General features: G+C 36.6%; 3 protein-coding genes across 3 annotated transcripts in view; 1 reads left to right on the top strand and 2 right to left on the bottom strand.

Moving 5' to 3' along the window:
* The window catches only part of LOC107741413 (FERM domain-containing protein 5-like), a 27,157-nt gene extending 18,695 nt beyond the window's left edge, over positions 1 to 8,462 (bottom strand). The window contains exon 1 of the mRNA XM_016554135.1: positions 8,190 to 8,462. Within this exon, the coding sequence (XP_016409621.1) occupies positions 8,190 to 8,291 (102 nt within the window). The 5' untranslated portion in view covers positions 8,292 to 8,462. The remainder of the gene's footprint in view (positions 1 to 8,189) is intronic.
* Positions 8,463 to 9,062: 600 nt separating this feature from the next.
* Positions 9,063 to 11,050, bottom strand: LOC107741415 (transmembrane emp24 domain-containing protein 3-like). Its single transcript, XM_016554136.1, has 3 exons — positions 10,756 to 11,050; positions 10,233 to 10,478; positions 9,063 to 10,146 (listed from the first exon to the last, which is right to left on the bottom strand). The coding sequence occupies exons 1-3, from the start codon at positions 10,897 to 10,899 to the stop codon at positions 9,913 to 9,915; spliced, it is 624 nt and encodes a 207-aa protein (XP_016409622.1). The 5' UTR covers positions 10,900 to 11,050; the 3' UTR covers positions 9,063 to 9,912.
* A 4,053-nt stretch (positions 11,051 to 15,103) lies between these two features.
* Positions 15,104 to 18,898, top strand: LOC107741416 (retinol dehydrogenase 11-like). The gene is made up of 6 exons (XM_016554137.1): positions 15,104 to 15,193; positions 15,955 to 16,146; positions 16,272 to 16,433; positions 16,742 to 16,858; positions 17,297 to 17,501; positions 17,838 to 18,898. Exons 1-6 carry the CDS (start codon positions 15,181 to 15,183, stop codon positions 17,932 to 17,934), a joined length of 786 nt encoding a protein of 261 aa, XP_016409623.1. The 5' UTR covers positions 15,104 to 15,180; the 3' UTR covers positions 17,935 to 18,898.
* The last annotated feature ends 2,271 nt before the right edge of the window (positions 18,899 to 21,169 follow it).

Genomic DNA, 21,169 nt, shown 5'->3' on the forward strand with positions numbered 1-21,169 from the left:
ATATATATATATTCAGACAGTGCAATGTTATAATGTGAATGTTTAAATTATGGGTTATTTGTGCTCTCTGTTATGCCAGGATAATTAGTTAACAAAAATCTTTTGTCATTGTCAAAAACAATCTTTAATTCTTAGAACAGAATATTAGTTGAAACAACAAAATCAATATCTTTGCAATAACTGAAATTCTTAGTTTTTAATGAACTCAAAATTTTAAGGCAACCAGGTTACTTACTTTTTTAAGTGTATATTTTTACAGTGCATATATTAATATATTCAAGACTCATTTATACAGTAAAAAAGAATGTTAGAAATGTGTACAATGTACTTTATTGACACTGTATCTTTTTTAGTGTGCTGTAAGATGTATAAACCTGAAGAGAAAAATAAAATATAATAAAGTAATCATTAATCAAATGATTACAGACTAAGGAGAATAAAACAGAAATGTCAAATTCTTAAATATTAATATATCTATTATAGTACTTTATTATAAGTATCTGGTTTTATTAATTATTTATATTTATTTTCATATTTTAATTTTGTACCTTTTTCTCTGAATTTTTTCATTGATCCCCTAGCACCCACTTTAGGCCCCCTAAAGTTTGAAAAACCTTGGTCTTAACCACAAGCAGGTTTGATGATGCACTATTGTGAAAATGAAAGCTGAATAGATGGAATAGATACAAAGTAAGGAAATAAGGTGCATTCTAATTTGCATACCTATGCACTGTGCACCTATGCACGGGGTCAGTCGTGGCCTAATGGTTAGAGAGTCTGACTTGTAACCCGAAGGTTGCAAGTTCAAGTCTCAGGTCTGGCAGTAATTGTCGGAGGGGGGAGTGAATAACTAGCGCTCTCTTCCACCCTCAATTCCACGACTGAGGTGAGACCCTTGAGCAAGGCACCAAACCCTAACTGCTCCCCAAGCGCCGCAGCAATATGGCTGCCCACTGCTCCGGGTGTGTGTTCACGCTGTGTGTGTGTTCACTACTGTGTGTGTGCACTTAGATGGGTTAAATGCAAAAGCACACAGGTTCTGAGCAGGAATTCATCAAGGACATCACTGTTGGAATTATAGTTGTGGGTGACCAAAGTGTGCACCATCAATCTGCAGTGATGTGGTCCTGGTAAAAGAAGAAGAAATCTTGGTGTTGTGGGGTTGTGTACTGCGTTAGACTATCAAAAAATTGTTTGATTTTCATTTTGCTTTGTGTTTTAATATTTTCATTCAAACAGTTATTTTCACATTCATTTACACTTACTAAATATATATATATATATATATATAATGATTACAGACTAAGGAGAATAAAACAGAAATGTCAAATTCTTAAATATTAATATATCTATTATAGTACTTTATTATAAGTATCTGGTTTTATTAATTATTTATATTTATTTTCATATTTTAATTTTGTACCTTTTTCTCTGAATTTTTTCATTGATCCCCTAGCACCCACTTTAGGCCCCCTAAAGTTTGAAAAACCTTGGTCTTAACCACAAGCAGGTTTGATGATGCACTATTGTGAAAATGAAAGCTGAATAGATGGAATAGATACAAAGTAAGGAAATAAGGTGCATTCTAATTTGCATACCTATGCACTGTGCACCTATGCACGGGGTCAGTCGTGGCCTAATGGTTAGAGAGTCTGACTTGTAACCCGAAGGTTGCAAGTTCAAGTCTCAGGTCTGGCAGTAATTGTCGGAGGGGGGAGTGAATAACTAGCGCTCTCTTCCACCCTCAATTCCACGACTGAGGTGAGACCCTTGAGCAAGGCACCAAACCCTAACTGCTCCCCAAGCGCCGCAGCAATATGGCTGCCCACGGCTCCGGGTGGGTGTTCACGCTGTGTGTGTGTTCACTACTGTGTGTGTGCACTTAGAAGGGTTAAATGCAGAGCACAAATTCGTCACACACACTTCACTCACTCACTGTTTGCCACATTTTTCTTGGCACACTTTGGGCCCCTTAGTACCATTTGGGCATTGTTTAAGTTAATATATATATATATATATATATATATAAAAATATACTTTTTATATTTTATACATATTTATATATCTTTTATATATTGGTTAATTTGCCTCGGATGGATCACACTGATCGCAGTCTTGCTGTTAGTGGAATGCATCTCTCTAAACATCATTGCTGAATGAGGTATTTTGTTACAGTGCTGAACAGTTTTATACATCCAGCCCAGGTGGTGGCAATAATTAATTACAGTGGCAGTCAGAGGACATTTAAAGAGAGAGGGTGGTCTGACTTCTGCTTAAGTTCCAGCATAATGTCTCTTGCTCCAGAGAGAGCTTAATATTTCAGAATCTCTCCGGAGACATCAGAGCTCAATCAAATATTAACATTCACACAGCACTTTGAGGGCATCTTAGAAAGCTTTAGAGCTGTGTGATAGAGGAAATTCAGATTTTGAAATAATTATTATCTGCAAAAAGCAGTTCAGGAAAGTGAAGTATCAGGGTCACAACAGCAGCTTTCAGGATTCTAAAAAGACAGATGTGTTACTAGCAGACTGGCTTATCAGACATCATAAGTACTAATGTAGAGTATTTGCCCGGTTCAGCACATGCAAGTACGACTCATGGTGGTGGTGTGAAAAACACCTGGAGATTTTATGCACAGCAACAGGAAAATCAGACAAGTATTTTGTTTATTTTTTATAAGTGTGCATATGATTAGAAGGGAAGCAGAGTTCATGTCAGAAACTACAAGCAATGTCTGACACTAGTCATCTCAGTTTGTTCTCAGATCTCTATTCACTCTTTTTAAATATTCAAATCAGCTCCATATCAGCATCACAAACAATATTAATAAATTATAAGTTATGAGACAGGAAATCTAGTGAGATGTAAAGGTGTAATTTGTATATTTGTTTACGTATGTGTGTGTGTGTGCGTGAGAGAGAGAGAACGAGAGAGGTCTATAAATGGTTCATGTGGTTCTCTTGGTAAAAAGCAGTGTCTGGTTATTGCTTGCTCTCCTCTGCCTGGCAACTAAATGCAGTAGTGTAAGGAGATGACTATATTCTTAATGAAATCTTTCCCTCTCTCTTGCTCTCATACACACTTTACATGTTAAATACTTCATATGCAAACCCCCAAACCATCCACATCATGATTTAGACTGCTGCACTGGACCATGTATCAAAATCTTGGAATTATGCCATATGGCCAAGATTTACTCAGCAACATATTCCCCTAATTTCTCAGAATGCAGCAGGTTAGTATAACATGAGAGATCAGTTTCAATTCACCCACATAGTAACCTTAAGCAGAAGTCTATTTAGTCCTTTAAAGTCTATTACATTTTTGGTGTTTAAAGGGATAGTTCCCCCCCAAAATCAAAATTCTGTCATCATTTACTCACAAGTTGTTCCAAACCTGTATGAGAATCTTTTTTTGTTTTGAGCAGAAAAAAAAAGAAATTCATACAGATTTGGAGCAATTTGAGGGTGAGTAAATGATGACAGAATTTTTCATTTTTGGGTGAACTATTCATATTCATTCATTCATTCATTTATATATACATTTATTTTATGAAAAAGAGCAACATCAACATTCTTTTAAACTTATCTCTTTTTTTCCACAGCAGAAATGGTTTGGAATGATACAAGGGTAAGTAAATTATGGTAAATTGAAAAATGTACAGTATTTCAAAACATGTACACCTATATCATCCCCTTATCTACTGACTGGCTTCATCACTCTGTCTCCTCTCCACCAATAAGCTGGTGTGTGGTGGGCCTTCTGGCGCACTATGGCTGCCGTCGCATCATCCAGGTGGATGCTGCACACTGGTGGTGGATGAGGAGATACCCCCTGACAATGTAAAGCGCTTTGAGTGCCTAGAAAAGCGCTATATTAAAAAAAAAATTTAATGAATTATATGGGATGAATTCAGTCATATCAGTAGTTTGAATAAAATATTTTATTTTACTGGAAGCAGGACATCTCAGGTGGGACAAGTATTTCTACAATGGCATTGGTAACAGTCCTCATGGCCAGTGCAACATGAACAAAAACTCACCTCTTCAAATACAAAAAAAATAAAATTAAATATAAAAAAATTTAACTATTCACACAAACAAAGATTTCATTGCTTTGAAGTAAAATCCTTTGATTAGGCTGTAAGCAACTTCTACAGTATATAAAGCATGTTTTCACAGAATGACTTACATCCTGTTGTATTTAATCGAATTTTCCAATTTTTCCAAGTATAAATTCACCCCTGGTTTATCTAATCATCTTATCTGTTAGTTGCATATTGAAGATCATCTTACAGGCAGCATTTGAGCAGGAGCAAAATAGTGCCAACAATTTGATATTCAGCTGAGGACCTAAGCAAACCAGTGAGGTTTTTTATCACATAAAAAAAAAAAACTATAAAGTTATATGAGCTATAAAGTACTGGCAAGCACACTAAATTGTGGGGGACAAGAGACCCAGATTATCTACTTCTTAGTTTGTCTTTGTCTTGTAACATTAGCTCAAGACAGGAACAAAGTCGGAAAGACATGCACTGTCACTGCTGCAGGGAGTGTGAGAAGAGGACTTGGAAAATGAAATTAGGCACGCGAACAATACCTTTACATTGTCTGACAGTCAAAGAGATTTAAATTTGCATGACTTCATGCTGGCTTGTCTTTATATTGTAACCATGCAAGACATGTAGTATTATAAGTAGCTGAATTTAATCCACATTTATGTATTTGACAGATTTTAGTTATACAATTTATCAGTTCATGTATTTCCTGGGAATTGAACCAGTGACCTTGGTGTTGCTAGTGCTATCCTCTACAGTTTGAGCTACAGGAATTTGCATTGAATACTTTTAGATAAACCAAAATAAATAAATACAAATTTCTTAATCTTTTCTTAATCTTTTGATATATTCTGCACATTATGATATCATGCCTCTATAACATGCATGAAATGATTTTATATATTTTATCATGAGCAGAATGAATTTTGTCACACGTTTTTCTCTCATTCTTTCTATTGTTTAAGGTCGTGTTGATTTAGAATGACTGACTGAGGAGTTTGATTCGATGAGGCAGAGGAACTAGCCATACCCCACGGTCATTTTACAAATTACACAGTAGGTTGAGTTTATAATAGCCTTCCATTTAAATTACTACTCTTCAGTACAATAACTTCAGCACAATAATAATTGATAATTATTAGAATAGAATATATAATTTATTTATTTATTTGGAATGGCACTAAGTTGTTGTTCATGCTGTACTGGCAGTCACATAGGACTGGAATAGATATTAGCTTAAAATTACCTGGCCCTCCTGAAACATTGTATATGCTTAATATATACTGTGGAAAAGAAATATCCAGGTTCTAAGAGGAGTTGTGCACTTTATTGATAACTGTCTGCTTTTGTGTTGTGAATGCAAATGAGGGTCTGCTGATATCTGGCTTGTCCTTGATAGGCACTTCTTTTCAATTCAGAAGTGAGAGATAAAGAATGATACAAGCCCTGCAATAAATAACCCTATCTCCAATCACTCATAAATGCACAGATTGTGTACAGCACAATCTTTAGTGTGGCACAAGCCTCATTACATCACAGCTTTTTTCCCCCATGAAATACAACACCATCTGGGAGAAAAATAAGAGAAAAATATAATACCATTGTTTTCATTCTACAAAGGACTTGATTAAAGTTATTGATAATGTGATGATAGAAAAAGAAGAAGCCACCCCCGTGAGAACAACTGCAAATCATCATGCATGCAGCTGTGAGATATGAAGGAAAAGGAGCCACTGCAAACCAAGTAAGATGTGCCTTCCTTGAGGACATGCCTTCAACAACTGCTACATTCTTATCAAGTTAATTATGATTCTGAAATGCTAATTAGAACAATGCAGCCCAGATAGGATAAGTCAACAATGTTATAGTGGAAAAATTGATGAGGGTTATATAAAATTTGATTATCTGAATAGTTGGCATCTTTTGTTTGACAGGCGTGTATTATGTGTGGCCAAACATTAAGCAGTGAAATCTACCTGAGAGGCAATCGCTGACCTACACAAAGGTGAGTGCTGTAATGAAGGTATATGTGTGAGTGTCTCAGATATCTGGTCTCTAGATGTGTGACTGCCAGGAGCCAAACACTGTCAGCAGTCTCTCAAAACAGAGAGGCCATATTTCACTAATAAGCATTTCATCACTAACCAAACTCAACTGTCCTGATCAATCAGTTACAGAGGACGATCCCAAGTGGGACACAGAAAGGAAAGGACAGGAGAAGACTATCTCTCTTTGCAATATACCCCCGCCATGTTTGAATGAATCCTGTTTTATAGACGGGTATGTGCGTGTGCACACGTGTGCTCATATCCTGTCTGACGAGAGCAGGAGCAGCTGGGAACCAATGATGGAATCAGCCTGTTGCCATGGAGACCACAGCATCACACAGAATTCCAAGGACAAAGGAATGTCACAATCTAAGGTTGATATTCCCAGACACACGACAGACATGACCTCACACAACTAGTGCCATGAATGAAGACCATCAGCAAATGCACTGTTCTGAGAATCAATGCTTCATGTGGTGAAAGCCCATGTGGAAATAACTTATACACAGCACACTTACGAAATTTCAAACCAGTGAACTTTTTGTCTTTGAAAATGATGGTATATTTTGTTCCAGTTGCCAAGAATTTGGCCTCAACTAAACTCTGAATATCCTCACAAAATCCAGTAACTCGCTGATGTAACCATGTTAAACTGTTACACCAAAATGCTGTTTCATATACATGACCCTACTGATATTTCCCTATATTATATATACTTAATACACTCTTCGGTTCATAAAAATATGGCCCAATATACTGTTAATATGAAGGAATTTTCTATATTGATTGTTCATAGGTGTTTTACCAGTAATCTGAATTACACATTACACTGTGTTGTGGTTTCGGGTTAAAGGAAATGTAGCAATTACCAAAAGAAAATTACCAGTACCTTTTTTTTTTTTTTGAACATGGTAAATTATACACAAACAATAACTGCTACAATCTACCCTTGTATTATATGTATGTTGTAAAGATGCAAGGAAGTTGTACTAGAAAGACTGTTCCTGTTATTTACAAGTAATAATCAACTTAATTTGTTTAATATTTAGCCCAAAATGCATGTCAGTTGTGTCATTTGTGCTCTCAGTCAAAATGAAATATCCACATTAACTGAAGATCTGATAGATTTGAACTTTTATAGCCAGAGCAGCTACTGCTTTAACACCACAGTATTGCATATAGGCTTCTGCAATTTTTTCAGCAGCTATTGCTGATCCTGAACATCTGTGAATATTTGGCCCATGGAGGGAGCTCATTAATAAAAACATGCCTAACACTGAAATAGCACCTGAGACATTGTCATTGCTCTTGCTGTTCAAGCTCCACTGTGTGGACAAAAAAGAAAAGAAAAAAATGGAACCACTGTTCATTTTGGGAACTCAGCCGATGATTTTGCTGTGTCCCAACCCTTCCTTTTAATTGTTCAAATATAATATAATGAGGCAATAATGCATAATCATGCAGTTCAATACAAGTCATTTATGACTTTCTAATTAACAATTTTACAAATCATTTCATATTTCATCCAGGCTTTTGGGCTGCATTAGGCAAATAGAAACAAATCGTCTCTGAATGCATAAAGAAAGAGTGTGGGAATGTGCACAATGATGTGGCTTGTAGTAGTATCAATGTGTGGCCAAATAAGAAGCACAACAGCTACTGTATCACCATTACAGTATGGCACATAGGCTACTACAATCTTTCAGCAGTTGTTATCGTGGATATTTCGCCCCGAGAGGCAATTTAATGTATGAAACCTTTCCACTATAGTGTCTCTTCCCACTGAATGTGACTGGTCTCTCGGGCTGGCGGCAGGCTCTACGTGACAGGTGACCCGCTGCTCTCTAAAGGCAACAGACGGGTCACCAAACATAGCGCTGATTCACTAATCAAGTAAGCCAAAGGAAATTTCGTGACACGTTAATTAGCCATTACGCATTGCAGCTCTTGTGTAGTGTCCAGATTCGGACAGATGCTCGCGGATTTTCCCGTCTGAATGCGCAGCATCAGCAGCTCGAGCATTAAGACACGTGTGTCCGGGGATCACCCGCTTGTGATGATGAAAACATGTTAATACTGACCTGAACCGTACAAGTGTATTCCGAGTCGTCCAACAGTCGCACCGTACAGCTGAATTCCCTGTCAAGACTCCGCTCGCTGCCACTCATCAGTCGGCTCAACATTTTGGCCAGTCAGTACAGACGCACGAGCGTTTAGGACGAGCGCAACATGTCACTCACTGCAGACATGCCAGACAGACCCTTTTCGGTGTTCAGAAGCCCTTTTGAGTCATTGCTCCCCATCATTATCCTTTGGACTGGACGGTGTGGTCTCCTCTGCCGTTGGTGGTTTTATGCCAACGTTGGAGGTAGTCCAATGCACTGAATAGACTCAGGCACAACAGCCCATCCATATTCATGCATTATTTCTGGGGAGGGCTGAGGCGGAATGTATTCATAAACTGGAAGGCAGTGAGAGTCGATGTACATAACTGTTTAGATGGAGATAGATTTGTTTTCTGGAGAATCATTAGCACTTATTAAAAATCTGAGAAAGAACACCATGATAGCACACAACGTTGAGAAAATAAAAGAGAATTAAAGTTTATTTTACATTTACATTGTTGGTGTCAACAGTTATGAGGGTCTTGTGCAAAAGAGGTATTTTCTGATTAAAACTTATTATATTATTTTCTGATACATTCCCCCCCCCCTCCGGAATGAATGATGTCTCAAAATATTTCTCAAAATCACCAGCTTAAATAAATATATAACAGTATTCCATGTTGGTGAAAGGCTTATTTCAAATGCAAACGCTGCTCTACTTGGCATCAAGTTGGCATCTTCTTATCCATCGCTTTGATAAGCCTATGTCTGTGATTATGATATTATGATGACTCATAAAATCAATTCGAAACTTTGTTTTTTAATTAGTCAATTAACACAAGGCAGGAGTATAAACAACTCAATTTATGGTATTAATTACACAATAAATCAATAGATGTCACAAATCAATTCGTCTTCCTGTGCTGAGGTATACAAAATAAGATATGGTTGTAACAAATATCCAAAGAACATGTAATGTGCCTATAAAACAGCTTTTGAATTGCACATTAAGTAGATGTTTCAGTTAGAGTCAAAAAAATATGTGCAAGCCCTTGTTCCATATCCTCAAAGTAACTTAAGAGTTGAGAAAAAAACAGTAATGGTGTGACAGGATTTATAATTAAAAAGAAAATTATACATTTTTAAATAACCATTTCATTTTTTGCCAGATATATCTACATACATAAATTATTCACCATGGATTTTTCCCTTTTGAATGTGGGATAAACAAAGAAGGGCTTTGCTAAACAGAAAAACATAGGTTCAATACAGTCATTCATTATTATATTGACATAATTACCAAAACACAAACCACCAAAACTATTCTTCCTTTTCTAAATAAAGTGTATGTTAAGACATATGCATTTAAAGTGCACATATTTAAAGTGGACAAAGTAGAAATTTCACAAAACACCATTAGTACAAACAAAAAACATTAAGAGATGCCAGAATAATGGTGCAGCAGGTCAGTTTCTATTACTGCAATTGTGAGTAATGTACATAGAGGCCAATTTGAATATACTACACAAGATATTGAACTCTGCATAGCATTTTAGTGCATTACTCTATAATTAAGGCATTTTGTTTGACAGAGGTAATTTTTGGTTGGTTGTAGGCATCAGTCAAGCTTGTTTTAAGAGGATCAGACTGATTAATCAGCTGATTAATGGAGAGAAGATGGCAGACTAGAAACCTAGGTCTATGTGCTGGTGGCAACATTGGCTTTCTTCTCATTGAAGAAACTCTTAAGCATAAGCACCTGGCCAATACAGACCACAAACAGGATGATGGTCTCCCCAATGGACCAAAAGTGCACACGTTCACTCAGGTCTTCAGCCCTGATACGGTCCTGAGCCTCCCGAAGACGATACCAAGTCTGAGAGTCTGAAACCACTTTCAGGATCTCATGGATAGACAGGCAGGCTGACTCCATCTGCATGATTTATTCAGAGGTTCACATCAAATGCATATATGCACAGTGCATGCTATGTATGATTGCATGCTGTTTGTGTTTCTCACCTGTGTGAGAGCTGTTACTCTGTTCATGTCAGGCATTAATCTGTCATCCTCTCCAGTTCTGAAGTCCAGATAAACAGTTTTGTGAGAGAAGGTTGAGAACTCATTGCTAAAGCAGACCTTGTACACTCCCTTCATGGTTGTTGTATGGGAAAAGCTGTCATATTGCTTTTTTCGTTCTTGATACAGCAGATTATTCAGTGGATCTGTCACAAAACAGTCAACATCATAGTTTCCTCCAGCAATAACCTGTATGGAAAGAAAAGTACTGATATTAGGAATATGGCATACATGGTATTTTCAATTGTTTAACAATGTTTTATCAGTGTTGAACAAAGTTTAACAGGTTCTTAAACCAGAAAACCATGGTGATCTCTGTTTGTGCTCCATACAACTGGAAAATATTCAACAACTTGGAAAGCAAAAGATAAATAATCCACCAACACTGCAAAAAATAAATAAATAAAATAAATAAATAAATAATCCACAAGCAAGTTTTGTTAAAAGCAGCTGTCGGCACAATTACCTGAAAGTCTACATCAAACTTTGCTCCTTGCTCTAGGTCCTCGTAAAAGCATTGTTTCTCGTTATCGGGCAATTCAAAAGTTAATTCGGTGGCATTTGCAACGGCTATATACACAGCCAAAATTAAAATAAAAGGGTATCTCATGGTGTTTATTTGGGGGAAAAAATGAAATTATTATTTAAAATTCACAGAAAGTCTCCTCCGTTGAGCTACAGCTGATTTGCTGAACCTTCTCAGGCACTTGACAGCTTCAAGCTAAACACCACTGACGTGGCAGGAGGACAGGATACTTCCGGGTTATTTGCCCCTTTTCAAAATAAAGATTATTTCCGAAATTACAAGTCAAGGATTTATCCAGAGGCAACAGACAGGTTTTTTAATTAAAAATGATGATCCGATCATGCGAAATAATACCAAAAGTAGCATCTTGTAATATATTGCACGTGTTATAAGGTAACGTTATTGCATTAATTCTATTCATGTTCCTTGCTGAGGTGTCCGTGCACTGTGGACAGTTACCAGTAGATGGCAGTGCACGATGGTTAGCATTTTAGCACTTCCGGTTCCATCGTCCCAGAGTCAATGGGTTTTTTGAATGGGATTTTGGTTAAATCCCTAAAATAAGGTCCGTGGTTCACACAGGCTCAAGATACTTTCACGTTTTATTCTACGACATAAAACACACCAGTTACACCCCACTCGTGAATTTTTTTATACTGTTACGTTTCTTTAAAAAGATGGTTGCTAACAAGTTGCTAAATGGGACTACAGGCGCTGTCGGAGACATATAACGTCTTCACGCCGAACAGTTTATCAGTTTACAGTATTTTCCAGTCGTAGTATAATTTGTAATACAATTAATTGTAGAATAACCAATTAATAGTTTCCCGCATTTTATATTGTTGGTCGACGATGTTTTTTTTGTTTTGCCCCGAAATGCAACACAAGTCTTCGGATAAAAGATGCTGGTTTTATCGCTTCCCCGCTGATGCGGAGACTCTGGGTTTGTACCATAAGGTAAACTCATATTACGTTTACTCCATGTAAACACCACATTTACCGGCTTAGTCATGGGGAAAGTGAAACTTTAACGATGCATAGTGCTTAAAGCCACATTAAATTTAAATGTTTACGGCCACATGAAGCTGTTAGAAAGCATATGAGGATTTCCTAGAAGCAAGGATAAAATAACATTTTGTGTACCCATCCTAACAAAATGATAGCTGAAATGTGGTACTTTATTCACTGAAATAAGTTTAATCTTACCATATCCAAAAAACGCGCTCACTCTGCTGTTATTTAATAGATTAAATGCACTAAAATGTAATTGAATAGTAGGTGGAGACACGTTTTTAATTAAAATATTAATATTAATGAATAAGGATTTATTGACTTTTAATGCACCTTATTTCAAAATGTACGGAATACGTGCTTTCATATGTCTTCATACTGAACACGTTAAAAATAAGTTTGAAAAAGTTGTGGGAAGCCTGGTGGTGGTGACGCTGAAGGCGAGCGACCGTGGTGTAGTTCGTTTATAGCCTAAGTTTAGCTTTTAAGTTCTGGCGCCGGCGCGATCAAACAACCCGCAAAGAGTTAAAAAAAAAAAAAAACTAACACTAGCTTCTCTATTCTTTTTGTATTCTATATATTTATTTTTTTTTTATTTATTATACAATTAACAAAAGCAAAAAAGGAATCTAACACTTTCTATTCTATGTGTTTTCTTTTTATTTATTAGGCCTATGTAATTAAAAAAAATACCTTGCTTCGTGTACTACGTTAAGCTGAGATTTCTTATAGCACTTGCGTATCGTTGTTCTTTAGTTGATTTTGATTGCTTCCATTGTCCTCATTTGGAAGTCGCTTTGGATAAAAGCGTCTGCTAAATTACTAAATGCAAATGTTTACTTTTATTTTTGCACAGCTCGCAATAAAAAGAACATTTGTGTTTTTGTATTTAAGCAAACAAACAGGATGCGCGTTCTGTCATCTCGGTTCTGGTTTCCTTTCCGTGAACTTGTTTGCGGATCGCCGAGCCTCACATCTGTTTTATATCTGTTAATTATTTATTTCAGATATATTTCGCATATGCATACCTTTTGTATTTAGATTATGATTGTATTTTATTTTTATGGAAACGAATTTTGTTATTTTTAATGTAACTTACATATATTAAATCATCCTGGCGACCAATTTTTGACCCAGGGTTTGAAAACCTAGGCTGTATAGTTAGGTCCATGCAGAAACTTGTGAACGATGCTCTTAGATGGGACACACTAGTGTTGTAAAAACACAAGTGTTTACAGAGTTGTATTATTATTTCCAATACTTTGCATTTTAAAATCAACTTCTAAATGTCTACTCAGTAGGCTAGTCCCTATAATAGGTGACACAATTTAATTAAGTGATAAAAAGCAGTTGCAAATGTTGTACAAAAATAAATATACTAATCTTTGCAGCAATAAAATGTGTAGCACTTTGTTTTACTAATTATATGTAATATCTTGTTATTATTATTATTAATAATCTTTAACTTACATTGGAAAGGTTTCCGTGACCTCTCGCGTCTTGCGCACTTACTTTCTGTCGCGCGCACGTGCTCTCAAGTGGCCAAGACCACATGTGTGGGTATTTGGACAAGGCAAGGGTCGGTCCCGGCCCCTTTTAACTGCTGATTTGGATCTGGCCATGTTTAATTTACAAATTAAGCACTGGACCAAACAAAGCGGTTTCCAGTACATACACTAGGTGGTCTACACTTTATTGGTAAACGTTTTAATAATCTGATAGCTCTATGGAGTGTAGAGTCAAAAACTGCGGTACATGAAGTGTAATCTGGACACAAAAGGCAATTTAACAAAAACTATATCCTTGAACACTTATTAGCCTAGTTTACTTTACAAGTTGAAGTCTTAAAGGGAATCTTCGTATTTATATTTTGTCTTTCACCTTTTCGCTATGATTTCTGAAATATTATTTGTTTAATGTTGAATAACCAAACAACAACAAATTGACACTTGCTTATTGTGATCCTAAATATTTGATTTTCCACACACACACACAGTCTTTAAAAGGTTGCCCTTTCTAATCACTCTGTTATTTTTTCATTGACTAAAAAGAAAAATGATCTAGATCCTTAAACTTTGGCATGTAGCACAAGGTTATGTACACAAGCACGTGCTCTTCCACGTTTCATTCTCTCGCCTGAATAGAAAGTCTCATGAAATACACAACCAAACACAAATACAATGACCTTATAAAGACAATGTAAGTGGCACTGTGCCACGGACAGTTTTGTCAGTACTTACTAAGGCACGTGTTTTCAAACATTTTAGGATCCGCAAATATGATTGCATATGGGACTTTTTTCTAATAAAGACTATATTTTCATGCATAAAATCCCGTATCCTGTGTGACAAAAACAAACATGGAAAATATTTACTTTGATTAAGTTGACAGTGTATTTTTTTCTACCCACCACTCTATATGATATCCTGGTCTTAAAATAAAGGCCAGGGGCACCTCTGTCAGTCTATTTTATCGCAGATAAGTCAGACTGTAAGCCAACACCCCTTAACAGTAAACATTTATTATGAAACTACTGATGAATGTTGTTTCTGCGTATTCCACAGCCGCATTTTTACAGTCAACAATCGGACTTTATTTTGAAATTCGAGACTGGAGCACGTTCTCCACTCTGTTTACACCGAAGTAAGTACACTTTTCCTGTGCAACGTTAGTGGGCGAAGGCGTCATGGCGAAGGAAAGACGCCGTGGCGGGTTTGGCGACGACTGTGGTGTGAATGAAGAGAATGACGGAAGTAGCATAGAAGAAGAAGATGATTTTGCAGATTTGAATTGTGGAGAGTGGAATCAGGTAGAGCTGACATCTCAGAAACGGAAAGATAGAGGCTCAGATTCGGAAGAAATCGGGGGAGAAGGAGGAAGGAGTAAAACAATGCGGACGGAGGATGAGTACAAGGTTATGTTTACATTCGCAACAATGGGAGAAATGAGTAATCCTATGCGATTAACCAAGGTTCTCAAAAAAGTATTTTTTTTTTTTACAAATAAAGCTTCATGTTATGAGAAGGATACTTTCTACGACCTTTATCCTGCAGTCATGGTGAGATTATAGATTCCTTCAATCTAAAAAAAAAATCAAAAAAGAATAGAAAACAACAGTGAGGAATCGATTCCAGAACCAGGAATCGGAATCGGACTCGATTCCAAAAATCTCGAATCGAACAGCCCTAGTAATGATGCTGGAGTAATGTTGCACCTGTACCGGTAGGTGTCGGGATCTTTGTTCTGCGGAGATGGCTGGCTGGGGGAGTCTGTCGCAGCAAAGCCCGCTTGGACGGCAAAACTGTTCTGATAACGGGAGCCAACACTGGTATCGGTAAAGAGACAGCGGTGGACATGGCCAAGAGAGGTCAGTTCATTTTAATGCAGCTCTAAAGATGTTATTTTAAAGTACTGGTTGAACTAGCATTATATCAGGAGTATATATAGTAGCAAGCCTATTTTGTGATATTAATGTATTATAGGGATGTCCAAGATGATAAAAATCATAGCCTCTTAAATCAAGTTTGAAAACACGTTATGGGGTTAGTCCATCAGATTTTCACTAAAAAGTATGTGATATTAAAACGACTTAATGACAAAAAAAAAAAAAAAAAACTTAATTTGTTTTTTTTTGTTGTTGTTTTTTTGCAATCTCTAGACAGTTACACCACTTAGGCATATCTGATGTTAAACTCCACAAAAGTGAGTTTTATAACATGTTCAATATTTAAAAAAAAAAAAAAAAGAAGAAGAAGAAGATCCAGACACCAAATGAGCATCACATCAATGTCCCTAATAGCAATGCAGATGGAAATTCTGTTCTAGCATTTCACAAACAGGCTGGTTAGATGATTTATGGAGGCTCTATATTACTAACTTAATTGATATTTATACCGAAAGGATGATAAATCCACATTGGGGATGATGAAACGGGTTTAATTATGCAGTCCATCACTTATCAACCCAAACTAACATGGCCCAGTTTGTAATTCTTAGGCTAATGACGCACCTTCATGGTTAGAAACGTCTGTCATCACCAAGATCATGCATAAGAGCCTTGTAGTACTGTTGTATTTGTTGAAGGCTTGATGGTTGGTCATAACAAGTTCATAAACCTCCATTGTTCAGGTGCAAGGGTGATCCTGGCTTGCAGAGACATGGGCAGAGCCAACAGAGCAGCAGATGAGGTCAGGAAGAGGAGTGGAAATGGCAATGTGATTGTGAAGATGCTGGATCTGGCCTCCTTGCAGTCTGTCCGAGCTCTGGCCAAAGATGTACAGCAGACTGAGGAGAGACTGGATCTTCTCATTAATAATGCTGGTAAGGAATGTCAGCCAGATTATAACGCATGAACACATGGTTGATATATATTTATTTAAATGAAATATATTTAAACAATATGTATTTATATATTTATTTGCATTTTTTTTTCTTTCTGTGAACAGGGATAATGATGTGTCCACAGTGGAATACAGAAGATGGCTTTGAGATGCAGTTTGGTGTGAACCACCTGGGTCATTTCCTGCTTACCAACTTACTTCTGGACTTGTTGAAGAAATCAGCACCCAGCCGTGTTGTCAATGTTTCCAGCCTGGCCCATGAGACAGGTGTGGAGGCCCATATGTTTTTATGTGTGAATTAGTCATAACGAAACACTGAATTTTCTAAATTATTGCAAGCAGTGATTGTACTCCTTATCCAGTTCCCTGACAAGATGCTCTGTTTTGACAAAATGACAGTTATAGTGTTTAAACACTGTAGGGCATAAAATATACATAAACACATAAAAAATACATAATTCTGATTGTAATGTATTATATGTATCATTTACAATGTAAACACGTTTAAAGTGTTTATGAGGAACATTCAGTATTTGGATTCCTTATAATATTTCAAATGATTTTCTGTTGGACAGGCAAGATTCATTTTGATGATATAAACCTGGAGAAAAACTATGATGCACACACAAGTTATCAACAGAGCAAGCTGGCAAATGTTCTGTTTACCCGGGAACTAGCTGTCAGACTGAAAGGTAAACTATAGACCTGAAACAGGTTAGATGCTATATTGAATTTAACGTGGATAAAAATGAGACTGTAAGGTCTGAAAAATGAGACTGTACTGTATAAATGTCCTAGATCATATCATTTTCACAACTCACAAACTCAGAACTGTTTAATAGATTATTTATATATGAAGTTTTTTTTTTTCTGAAAGACGTTTGATCAGCTAAACATTTGGCATACTGTTAAACAACAGTACAGTCCATTGAATGCGCTGTACTTCACAGCCTATCCCTCACAGCCTTGTTGTCATTCCTGTCAAAAATTAAATATGGCGCTACCCTGACTAAGGTCTATCATGAAAACTTTCTCACTCTTACAGTATTGAAACATCACAATGTCACATCTACACACATGCACACTCTCAAACACGCTGCTTTCAAACTCTCTCCCTTTATATCATTCAGGCACAGAAGTGACAACTTACGCTCTTCATCCTGGGGTGATCCATACTGAGCTGGGCCGACACTTTCTCCCCGCTCTGCCTCTATGGAAAAGGCTTTTGTTCTTGCCCTTTTTTTTCTTTGTCAAAACCCCTTGGCAGGGTGCGCAGACCACCATCTACTGCTCAGTGAATGAGAGTCTGCAGAATACTAGCGGACTTTACTACAGGTCAGTAGCTTTTTCTATCACATGTGTTAAATGTAATATAGTAAGATTTTGCTCATCAAGGCCTATGAGAGGTGTACACAAACTTTCCAAAGTTAGAATTATTAAATATGTATCACCTCTCCCATGACATAATATACTGCCACCAAATTGTAGCACGTTGATGACAAACTTGTGACAGCGATCTTTGTTTTACAATGGATGCCATCGTCATTTAATAAGTTCAAAATGAAAACATAAACTGTTTTCACCACTTTTTCACATAGTGTTCTCAGACCATTGCTGTTCAATTATGATAATTTCAGGCTGTGGTTAATTTCTCTTTTGGTGGTTTTACAGTGATTGTGCACCCAAAGAGGCAGCTCCTCAGGGTAGAGATGATACTGCAGCCCGCAGACTGTGGGATCTCAGTGCTTCTATGGTGGGCCTGGCTTGAGACAAGACCTTGCCCCGTGAAAATCACTCTCTTCATTTAAAAATCAGTTTGTCACATTTCCTGTGTAGATTGTACATTTCAAATTTGCAGACTATTAAATCTGCTACTTTATATAAAGTACTGAGAGCCAGTTTAAGAATGTAGCAAAGTAGTGTTTCGGTGTGCAGGATGAGGCTGGCTCTGTAACAAAGTGCCTATGCAATAAGATGAACTGCAATATGAAGTGTGAATTTCAGCATTAAATAATTAGTGAGATGTTATATACTGTAATGCCATTAGCCATTGTGCATAGCATAATTAGACATTTAATCTACCTTTTAAAAATAGATTTCATTGTTAGTACTTATGTAGTTTGTTACCATGTATCACAATAAAATTGTGTAATATGAATTTAGGTTAACATTTCAATAAAGCCTATTTTTGAATAATGAAATAAAGACAATGAATCATTACCCTCTATAAAATGAGTTTATGGTAAAGGTAAAGAGCATTTTATAAAAGCTGTAGCACAACATGAGCAGGATTTTGGAATACATTTTGAGTTTTTAAAATTCCCTTACATAAACAGTTTGTTTGAAATCTCATTGTAAATAAGCACATTTAAAACATTACACTTTGATATTGTTTTCATTAAGTGACAAGCATGATTGTCATCAAATGATAATCAAGTCTGTATTAAGAAGAGTAACAAATACTTTACCAATTTGCAAAGTTCCTCAATCTAAAAACTACTTCTAACTTGGGGCGATTAATATTCTATATTTGGTAAAGCCAAAACAGATTGAAAGTACAATGTCAAGTTTACACAGAGATATACTGTACATAAAACCTGCATTTTGGAATCACTATTATAAAATATTTAATTTATGGTCACATTAATGAATACATGATTAAAATTAATTCTCTTTGGGGCTATAATTTAGATGTACAAAACTCAAACATGATTGTTATATATATATATATATATATATATATATATATAAAGATATGACATGAAATGAGTAAATTATGCAGCTTCAGCAGTATCTGGAAAAAAATAAAGTATATCATATATGATTTAGTAAACATTTAAAAATAATACTGATTTAAACATATTAACAACTATCAGTTATTAAGTCACTAACATTCACAAATGTGCAATCACCAACGCACCCTGACCTGAGTGCCCAGCGGGTACAAAGCTGTATGTGTCAGCCACATGCCCTTATCAGTTCTCCGTCCAACAGATTCAGCATCTTTAGCTGGGCTGGAAAAGTGATAAGGAGATGTGAGCGACCATTTGTACATATACTCAACAGTCCTATTGAGAACTCCCATTGCTTCCATACAAAACTCAGGCACAAGCTCCCACCTGCTCTGTCCAGCTTTATTCTTTTAGCCAAAGGAACATCAAATGAGTCTTCATGACATGTCTCCCCATATTCAGTAGGTAGCTGCAGCTGAGATTACCAGGTCCGGGCGGGAAGAAGACATCTGTGATTTTTCCAGTAGCTTTCGACCAGGATGAGTCTAAGTCCGTCTTCCACAAACCATCGTTTTGAGGCAGGAGGTTTGCATGGTATAGCACAGCCTCACAGTCTGTACGTATGCCACTGTGGAGACACACCCCACAGATGAGTTTTATTTCCTCTCCACCCCACCTATCTGCACGTCAACCTTGACATGCTATTCGTTCACATTTGGGGATCATAGGTCAAACCCCTTCAGCGGCCAAAAGAGGGTGTTTATTTGTTGTTTGCACTGTTAGTCCTGATCAAATCAGCCAATGAAAAGGGAAAGGCCATGTTTGGTAGGTGTGTTCATCCCAGGTGTGACTGAAATGAACATTCCAGTCTTCACATACCTGTCTGCCCATCTCTTCTTCTGTTCCCCTGGCTGCAACACACCCTCTTCAGACAAGAGACAGAACACTTCCTGCTGTAGGTTTTATGGGTTTTCACCTGCCAAAATCACTCAGCCTCACTTGTCACCTAATGCTTAGTAAGAGATAAAGAGATAGGAAATGTGTTTAATGACAGAGTTGTTTTACAAAACCAAGAGGAGAACCATTTTAAAGGCTTAAAGCTTTTGCTCAGTTTTACTGTACAGCATCTCACATGCACACTAACTTCCTCCATGCAGTTCTTTGATATTTAGGCCCTTAAATGATAGTTCACACAAAAAAGTAAATTCTGTTATTTTTACTCACCCTCATGTCATTCCAAACCTATATGACTGTCTTTCTTCTGCTGAACACAAAAGAGAATATTTTGAATAATATTTTTGAACTGTTTTTGTCCATATTATAAAAGTCACTGCGGTCAAAGCAACATTGGACTGCTTGACTTTCATTGACAAAAAAAACACTGAAACATTTTTCAAAATATGAAATTTTCAAAACAGAATTTCCATTTTTTGTGAACTATTCCTTTTACGGGTGCAAGCAGTAACGCACTGTTGGCTCTGAGCAATCAACATCACATTAAATTTCCCCACGCACAGACATACCGCTGGATGTATTAGGGTGTTTGTGTGTTTGTCATTGTACGCATGTGCCCCAAGGTGATGTGGGAATGCAGGTTTGTAGCATTACAGGCAATACAAACTCAATCTACAGCTTCTGCCTAAGACGAGTTAAAACAAGTAAAACGCTTAATCATCCCTCAATGTGACTAAGAACTTATCACTTGCAATCATGTGTAATGGATGTCAGAGACATAAGAAATATAACACTTATATCTGGCTCAAAACACAGACACGCAAAGATGCACACATTCACATATTTTAACGCACACCAGGGAGGTGGCCAGACAGCTGTCCAAAAAATTAAATCATGCTGATCGCTCAATGACTCAACAAATGCTTCACACACAGGACATGGTGCATTGGTTTAGTTCTAAGACAAAAATAAACTTAATCTTTAAAGCTCATAGTTAATAAATGCCCATAAAAGGCAATGATTTTTTTAGTTTCTTAAATAGCATGATATTCTTTTAAAAAAAAAACATTTTGCGGGGGTGTGGGAGGGGGGGATATTTAAAGACATAGTCTTGCCTATAAGCAGGTTTATGGTTTATATGCAGTTATATATAAGGGGAACTTTTGGAGATCTGTAATGAATATATTAATATGAAATATATATATATATATATTTTTTTTTTCTTTTCAAATTCATATATTCATTACAGATCTCCAAAAAAAATAAAAATAAAATTATATATATATATATATATATTTTTTTTAAAGGAAGTAAAAC

The sequence above is a fragment of the Sinocyclocheilus rhinocerous genome, unplaced genomic scaffold (assembly GCF_001515625.1).
Source record: "Sinocyclocheilus rhinocerous isolate Xijiao unplaced genomic scaffold, SAMN03320098_v1.1 scaffold1007, whole genome shotgun sequence".
Lineage (NCBI taxonomy): Eukaryota > Metazoa > Chordata > Actinopteri > Cypriniformes > Cyprinidae > Sinocyclocheilus > Sinocyclocheilus rhinocerous.